The sequence below is a fragment of the Candoia aspera genome, chromosome 5 (genome assembly GCF_035149785.1).
Source record: "Candoia aspera isolate rCanAsp1 chromosome 5, rCanAsp1.hap2, whole genome shotgun sequence".
NCBI classification, from domain to species: domain Eukaryota; kingdom Metazoa; phylum Chordata; class Lepidosauria; order Squamata; family Boidae; genus Candoia; species Candoia aspera.
Window position 1 is genome coordinate 86,466,088 of NC_086157.1, and position 8,897 is coordinate 86,474,984.

The 8,897-nt window shown below is 39.7% G+C and overlaps 1 protein-coding gene across 1 annotated transcript; it reads right to left on the reverse strand.

The window, feature by feature from the left end:
• Window positions 1-4,366: 4,366 nt before the first annotated feature.
• GPR15 (G protein-coupled receptor 15) lies at window positions 4,367-6,073 on the reverse strand. Its single transcript, XM_063305665.1, has one exon. It carries the CDS (start codon window positions 5,951-5,953, stop codon window positions 4,871-4,873), a length of 1,083 nt encoding a protein of 360 aa, XP_063161735.1. The 5' UTR covers window positions 5,954-6,073; the 3' UTR covers window positions 4,367-4,870.
• Window positions 6,074-8,897: the final 2,824 nt, after the last annotated feature.

Below are 8,897 nucleotides of genomic sequence, written 5' to 3' on the forward strand. Positions count from 1 at the left end.
CAAGACCATCATTGCCCATGCCACTGCATTCTTGACCAGCTGAAGCTTCTGTTGGGTCCAAGGATGGTCTACATGGCATACAGCCTGGTTACTTGAGGGACTGCCTGCTCCCATGGTATCTGCCTGGCCAATTTGATCTGGCAGGGTTGGCACTCTCCAGGTCCCTTCAATTAAGCAGTGCCATCTATCAGGACCCAGGAAGCACGCCTTCTCTGTAGCAGTGCCTGCCCTCTGGAATGAAGTTCCTCATGAGATCTGAACAGCCCCACCCTGCTAGTGTTTTTAAGGGGCCTGAAGACCTGGCTCTTCACCCAGGCCTTTGGTGAGGAGGATTGATGCTCCTTTTACCCTAAGTTGTTTTCTTTTGTTTCTACCCAATTCGTTATTCTGCTATCTCTACCTTTTTGTTTTTCATTGTTTTTATTATCTTGTTTTTATTTTTTAAATCATTTGTAAGCTGCCCAGAGTCGCTGGGAGTTGGGCAGCATATAAATATAAATAATAGTAATAATAATAATAATAATAATATGCAGGAGCTATGTTTTAAAGTCCAGTTCACAGTAAAATATTGTTCAGATCATTTAATTTTTTACTGTATTGTAAAAATGAAACTGCATAAGAGATTTTGCATGTCCTCTCTGAAATTCCTACCTCCTGAAATTAGGGTCAAAAGCCTGTTACTCCCTCCTGACTTTTGCTTGTTGGCAAGAGGTGGCCTCCAATTAAGCCCTCCCAACTTGGGAACCTCACAACTAAATAAAACATGGCCTTGGGATCTTAGGATAAAAGGAAATATCTCAAGCTCTGCTTGGCAGCAGCATGAACAAGCACTTCACAAAAACAATAACTTACTTTTCTTAGGATAACAGATTTTGCGAAGAGGGGTATACAGAAACAATGCCCGATATCTGTTTGGATTTAAAGATCCTGCTCATAAATTGCCAGTAGCTATTTTAGATTTTCACTTTGCACCTTTTGTCCTGTTTAAACTAGAAACTGCCCCTTAGAGATGCAAAAATGCAGCTGCTGCAAAAACGCAGATGATCAAAGTTAACAGTTCTCTGTATTTCTTTGTTGCCATTTATTGTTTGTCTGGATTTTGGGTCCCAGAACTTGTAGTCCTAGGGCAGCACCTATAACTACTACTAGGATATGAAAAAAAGAAGCCTATACCATTAAAAGATTTATTTGGCCACCCATCATAACTCTCAGCGGCTCATAACAACATGTTTACAAGTCCATATATAGGATATGGTTTAGTAGATTTCAGTTTCTGATAGTGCAGCTTAACCACACTGAAAAGACACAACCATCACTTACAAACAAATAAGGGCAGGAACAATAAATGTATTTAACCTCTTGCTATTAATAAACATGTTGCTCTCCTATAATACATTTGTTACTATAAAACACGTTACGTTGTTTTCCTAGTGAGAAATTTCACTATTTAAACAGATTTGTATAAATCAACATTGATTGTTCAGCAAAATCATTTCTAGTGACATTGAGAGATCAGATAGCTTCTTGTGTATTTAGCACTGGAACACGGGCTTGTGTGTGACCATGCAAAACGTTAATAGTATCTCTCAATTGCTTTCATAATTAACTATTGCCTTTGTTAAGCAGCATAGAAATATATGTTGCTTCTTTCGCTAGCATGTTATCCTTTTCATAGCTTGTGTTGTGCTGTAGTGGGTTGAGGGTCAGGCTATGAAAAGGATAACACTGCCATACATCAGAAACATCTCAGAAACTACCAACAGACTGTTACAACCACATGGCATCACCATAGCACATAAACCAACTAAAACCCTCCAAAACTTCTTAAGTAAACCAAAAGACCCAGTAGCCCAAGAAGAAAAAAACAGGAGTCATCTACAACATACAGTGTAAGGACTGTAACGGCCACTATGTAGGACAGACAGGCAGAAGATTAGCAGAGCGCATCCAGGAACACCAACTAGCAGAAGAGATTATGAAAACTCCTCAATCTCACAACACATGGACAGACTCAACCATACTTTCAAGTGGGAAACTGTGAGCATCCTAGACCAAGCTAAATCCAAAAACACTAGGGAATTCCTGGAAGCTTGGCATTCAGACAAGTCAGCCATCAACAGATACATAGAGGTAAACAACATTTACATACCATTCAGAAGAGACAATAAAAAAGCTAAAAAGGAAACAAAAAGACCAGAACACCTCCTTACCAACAATCAGCACCTAGATAAGCAAAGATTAATATCAGGATTAACACCAGACAAACAAACAGTATACAATCCCCTAATCAAGGAACCACCAACTCAGTCAAACAAGCAGTAAACAACAGCCTAATCAAGGAATTACCAAGGAAAGAACAACACCCCCACCAATACAGGCAGGGCAACCTACTGTATATAAACAGAGCAAATCCCATTCCCTTCTAACACTGAAGATGTTGCCTAGTTGGGCAATGAAACGTCTGCAAGCAAACAACCAAGCTCAGAAAGCATCAGGGACTCCACAGGTCAACCCTGAGCTACAGATACTTTCTTCAATTGGTATTTTTGAAGTCTGTGCAGACTTCAGAGAGCTGCCCTCTCTTTCTGAAAACTCTGAGAAGAGAGCACAACTTTCTGAAGACAGCATTCCGAAGGGAACCTCATGGAGGAAACGTTCCCCAGAGAAGCTGGATCCGAAAAGGAGTCAGCAAAGGCAGCAAAGCGCTTCTGCTTCGCCTGCAGAAGCTGGGCGAAAATAGCAAAAGGTTGGTGCAGGGAACTGGGAGAGAAGGCAGTTGGGTGAACAAATGCGGGCTGGGGCAGCTGGAGCTTCCTGGGTTGGTGGGTATGGCTGAGCTGGGGTGGTTGCAGTTTCATGCTCTGCTGTGGCTCAGGAGCTTCTTGCAGCCCCAGAGCCGCACAGTTCAGTGTCTTCTTGCCGCCCCACAAGGCAGGGTGCAGGGCTTCCAAAAGGGCAGAGATTTGGGGTGAGATGGGTGGGTGGGAGAGTTGAAGCACCCTGCAGTCATAACTGCAGGTGGCTGCCAAGTGCCCAAACTTTGATCACGTCACTGTGGGGGCGCTGCAATGGTTGTAATTTTGGGCACAGGTCATAAGTCAATTTTTTCAGTGCTGTCATAATTTCAAACCGTCGCTGAACAAATGGTTGTTAAGTGGGGACTACCTGTAAGGTCACAGACTTGAGCTTGTTAACTTGCAGTTAGCACTTTTTAGGGACGTGCTGGAGAAAAGCAGCTCAGGAAGAGATCGCTTGTTTAGGCAATCTCTGTGAGTGGGAGGTTCGGGGGGGAGAAAAAATGGATCAGGCACAGGACAACACATACTAACTGGCTGTAATGGTGAACACATGACTGAGAGAGATGTTGCAAAGGTTTTAAGTGCAAGCATTGGTCACAAAGTTACTTTTTCATCACCATTGTAACTGTGAGTCAGTCGCTAAATGAGGACTACCTGTATTATGTTTCAAAAATATAGTAGGTCAAAATTTAAAGAGCAGTATTCTACCGACTTTGTGTTGCTGGTTCTCTTCCAAATGAAGGCACCACAGGTTTTCCACTGCTGCTGCCAACAAATAATTTCACATGGACTTATTTCTTACTGTTTTTAATAGGGCGGGGGAAGCATTTTGCCTATGTCTATGTCATTTTGCCTACTCCATGAGCTACTTCTGGGTGCTGCCAGCCTTGAGGTCAAAACTGGACTCCAAGGCACTTGCTGCCAGAACCACCACTTGCAGCAAATTGTGAAGGAGAGATGTTCAATTTCCTGTCCAATCACACACACCCATTCCCGACAGTGCAAATGAGTACCAAATTAAATCAGAAGTGACTCAACTGACAAGCATAACAGAGGGGTGCTGGATGAAGTAGGAAGAATTACCCTTGATGTGTATCCCACCTCTGCTGCACCTATGACCTGCTTTCACTCCAGCAACTTAAAAAGTAACTAAGACTTCCATGTCAGACACCAGCGTAGACTCCCCACCCGCTCCAGACATTAAGGAAAGTGATTGGTGACTGTTTTTCCCAATGACAAGGTTACATTGATGGGAGGGGAAACAAAGCCAGGGAATTTACCAATCGCTTTCCTTAACCTGTACCACATTAAAACTGTAAGGATAGCATTACTTGCTGGCTCCCTCACTCAGGCAGAATGGGGTTAAGCCATGAGTGCAGCTTAATTTATGCCAATAGAGTTTTCTGCTAACTCAAGGATCTGAGTTCCATGTCAGTGAATGTAGCCATCAGGAAGAGCCCTAGTTAAAGTTTGTTATGCATATATTTATTAAGACAATCAGAAAACAAATATTTCTAGAAGAATTACAACAACACCATCTTTTAAAGTGGAATAGCTTTTACATAATGTAAGAGAGGTGTACATGTAAATCAGAAAAAAAGGAATATACTTTAGAAGAAGCTTGAATAGTTTCAAATTAACAGAAATAGAGGCATAATTTTTAAACTTTGCATTCTAATCTATGTAGATAATCATAAGATCTTTTTTCAGGCCTCCCTTAAAAGGAAATGAGCTAGGTCTAAATAAGCATGGCTGTTAAGTAGCTTGAAATATTCTGTAATTCCCAAGATATAGATCTAACAATTTCTGTTATTTTAGCTCATATTAGTTTTGAACACCATTTGGTGTAATTACCTAATAACATTCAGGAATATATAATTTTTTGAATATATTCTAGTTAACTTTTTCATTAAGTATCTAATTACAGGCACATATCTTGCTTTCCATGTAATTCAGAGAAATATGTAATAATCAACCCAGTCACAATTCCTTCCTAATTCTTTATTTTCATTTCCTCATGTTCCTATTTTCCCCTTTTTATGGGTATTTCAGAATAGTGACTCCCTGCAGGATTATACTGACTTCCTTCTCTTCCTGAGAACAACATTTTCAGGGAGAAATGAACTCTCTGAAGACCTAAGACAAGTGTCCAAGCTTGCAAAACTGCTTCCAGGTCTTTTGGCCTTCCTGCATGGAAGAATACTTTGCATCATGGCCCTGCGGATGCAATCATCAAAGAAGTAGTAAATGAAAGGATTTGTGCAGCTGTTGGTAAATGCAAGTAGACCACCCAGTTCCATGCCCAGATAGGCAATTTTATAGTGAAGGCAGAAAGGTTGCTTCAGTTCCTGGATGCTAGACGTCAACGCCAAGATCTTAAAAATGTTGAAAGGGGTCCACGAGAAAAGAAAAACAACTGCTACCATGAAGACAATTTTGATGGATTTTCTCAGTTTTTTGTCATGTTTCCCAAATTTCTGATAATGCACATAGAGTTTTTTAATTATGGAATAATGCAATGTTAAAATGCTGAACAGTGGGATAAAGAAAGCCAAAATTAGGAGCAGCAGTGATCCAATCCAGTTGTTGTATAGGGTTTCCTTGTCCACACAATATGTATTGTTGTTGTATCTTCTCAGCTCTCTGGACTGTAGAGTAGGCAACCCTAACAGGCAGGATACTATCCAAACACTGATGCAAACAAAGATAGGATAATGCTTTGTTCTGATTTTCCTGGCCATTGATGGGTGCATTATGGTCAGGTACCGGTCACCACTCATCCAAGTCAGAAGAAAGATGCTGCAGTACATGTTGACTGAGATAATGTAGGAACTGCCTTTGCACAGAACAGAGCCGGATCTCCAAAGTCCAGAGGCTAGCTCCTTATCCACCCAGAAAGGCAATGTGATAAGAAAACTAAAATCAGAAATTGCCAAGTTGACAATGAAGGTATCAGTTAGTCTCCAGACATGTTGTTTGAAGATTAGTATTCCTATCAGAAGGCCATTGCCAGCAGTCCCCACAAGAAAAATAGCAATATAAAGAACACTCACAAAAATTTCCATATAAGGCAGCTTCAGAGTTTGGCAATCTTCTTCAGGAGCATCTGGGCTAAGAGAATAGAAGTAATCATAGCTGAGAGTTGTTTCCTCCATTTCAGAAATGATTTATCAGCCAGTTGGTGAAGGAGTATCTAAACTCTTTATTTTTGGTGCAATAAACGGTTCTGTTCTTTCCTTCAATTCCATCCAGATAGCAATGACTGCAAAGCCACTTAAGTGGGGAACAAAGAATGGGAGGTGGCTTCCTGAACCTTAACTTTTTGTTTCAAAGATGTGTGGTTTGTGGTTGTTTGGTAGAAGCAATAAACAGGTGAACTTGTCAGGGGACCTGTTTTTTTAAAGTAATGTTTGCCCAATGTTTTCTTTCATTTCCCCAAGTTTTGCTGACCAAGATATTCATATTTCAGTTTGCCTTTAAAATTAATTTCAATACTGCAGTAAATTCCCATAGAATGTTTAACCACACAATGCTTGATGAGGAGCATTTATTTTTTTTGCTTTCTGACTTGACTTTCACAGACTTGTTATTTCTGCTATGATTCCAAAGTACTTTAGTTTAACATAGATTTTCTAGCAGAAACTATCATTTTTTGTTTGTTTGTTTGTTTGCTATTATGATATAAATTACTGTTATTCACTTTGTTTTCATAAAGTCTCTCCAGGGCTGGTTTAAGTGAGTCACAGCATATGAAGGAACATAGTCCTAAAAATATGCTCCTCCCACCAGCCCCAAGCAGAGAGACAGGTTGAAACAAGCCATGGGCAAATGAATAAAAGCAGCTATGGTGGCTAGCTTTCATCATCTCATCCCCAAGAAAGCATCTCATGTTTGCTTCAGACTGACAGAATTTTGGGACTAACATAGACTAACACAACTCTATGTTAGCCAATGGGTAGATCGAGTCAATGAGGTTTTCGAGTGGGGGATCTATCCATCAGCTAATGCAGCTCCATCTTAGCCAATTAGCCAAGTGGTAGATGGAACAACAGGGTCATTCTTCTAAATTTCAGGTCCCTTCCCTTAGGGATTGTCATCTATGGGACACAAGGAGTCAAGCCTTCTCTGTCACAGCCCCCATTCTTTAGAACAGCTTACTACCCCATATCAGCCTAGCCCCCCCTCCCCCCAATTGTGTTTTAGGAGAGCCATTAAACCTGGATTTTAAAGAAATCCCTGAGAGGAGATCTAATATAAGCAACAACCCCAACCTGGGTTGTGCTTCAATGTTTTTGTTCTTGATGGCCTTTGTTTATTTCTTAGAAACCCGTTTCACTGTTTGCTATTTATTATACTGTTTTTTGTATTTTAACCCTCCAATGTTTTCATTAAAGTAACTACAACTGATTTTAAATGGATTTTCTTTCAAGTAAGCACACTTAGGATTGCTGGCCTTTAAAAATTTAACTTAGTGATTAAGTGCTAAGGATAAGGTACTTGTTTCATGGAAATCCCCATCCCCAGCACTGTTTATTGTTTCTAGAGCAAAATTATGCATGATAAAAATGGGTAAGCATTTGCATAGGAATTCTATCAGTCTGATCTTCAGCAGAAAATTCTGCTATTTATACAGTGAAAACAATACTCCTGATACAGAGTAGTAAATTCAGGGAAATCTTCTAATAGAAGAGAATACTGTATATGTAGCTCAGGGTTGAACTGTGGACTCTTTGGTGCTCTCTGAGCTTGCCTGTTTGAGCACCACTCCACCACTCCACCAATCATCTTCTCGGTAACTCTCCGTGTGGGTGCATAAGCAGACATACGTGCTTCCCTTGTGTTGCATCTGTGTATGTGCACGCCAGGAGTTTCATTTTTGGAGAGTCCTTGCACTGATTGATGGACAGACAGACACAGTCCTGACCCCTTTTACCTAATTTATTTCCAAAGTCAGTGGGATTCGCCAAAAGAAAAGTGAATGGTAGGATAGAACTGAGTATTTGGAAATCTGAATATGAACATTCTATGCTGCAATATTTTGTCTCATTGACCCATTTGTTTTGCTTACTCCAGCCCTAGTGCTTTACTGAGTCTACCTAGGAATTGCAACATATTCTCAAAAAAAGATAAGCATAACAACGCAAAAGAAACCTTCATTGCAGCAATATTTTCATTACTCTGATTATTCTTCTCATATAAGACATGATGGATATGCATGGCTTGCCAGGAGTAGATATTCAACATGTTTGCCACACAAAGCTAAATGCTTTTGTTTATTTGTTTATTTGTTTATTTATTTTTCCATTCTACCTTACTGAGCCACTAAGAATTGCAAAAATAATCAACAGTGAGTAACAGAAATGAACCACATGGCACAATCCTAGATACATTTTCTATACTCCCATTGAGTAATTTTATTAGTACCATTTAAGTTAGTCCTGTAGGCTGTTTCTCACAGGTATACATATACAAATTTTTTCTTTAGAATTATGCATACTCATATAAGAGATTATCTTTAACTTTTAATTTTAAATTTAAATTCCAGATTAACTCCATCTTCATGTCGCCCATCCTATTAGATAAATTTTGATCATTTTATGGAATCATTAAACTGGGAAGGGCTATGTGGGCCATTAAATCCAACTCCTTGCTACATTTAGGGATCCAAATTACAGCATCACCTCTCCATCTAATGGGTTCCACTTTTAAACCTAGTGTTGGGAAGGTTTTCCTAACATTCAACCAGATTCTGCCTTCCCATAACTTGCAGGAGAATTTAAGAACTAATAAAAACTTGCTTGATCATAGCAAGGTTGATCATTACACTGAATCTTGTGGAGGTTGCAATGAAAATGTTCAACCAAGGACCTCAAATAAAGACCTATGCAGTGTTAAAAGAGGTGGAAGTATTGCTGTAGTGAGGTCTATTAAACAACACAATTAAAAAATTAGGAACAATTTTGGTCATAAAGTTTATAGTCTCCATTGCCTACACACTAATGCTCACAGCATGAAAAATAAACAAGATGAGTTGGAATTACTAGTAGTGGAAGGGAAAGATGAGACCTGCTGGATGACTTGTGTTATTGGAATGGATAA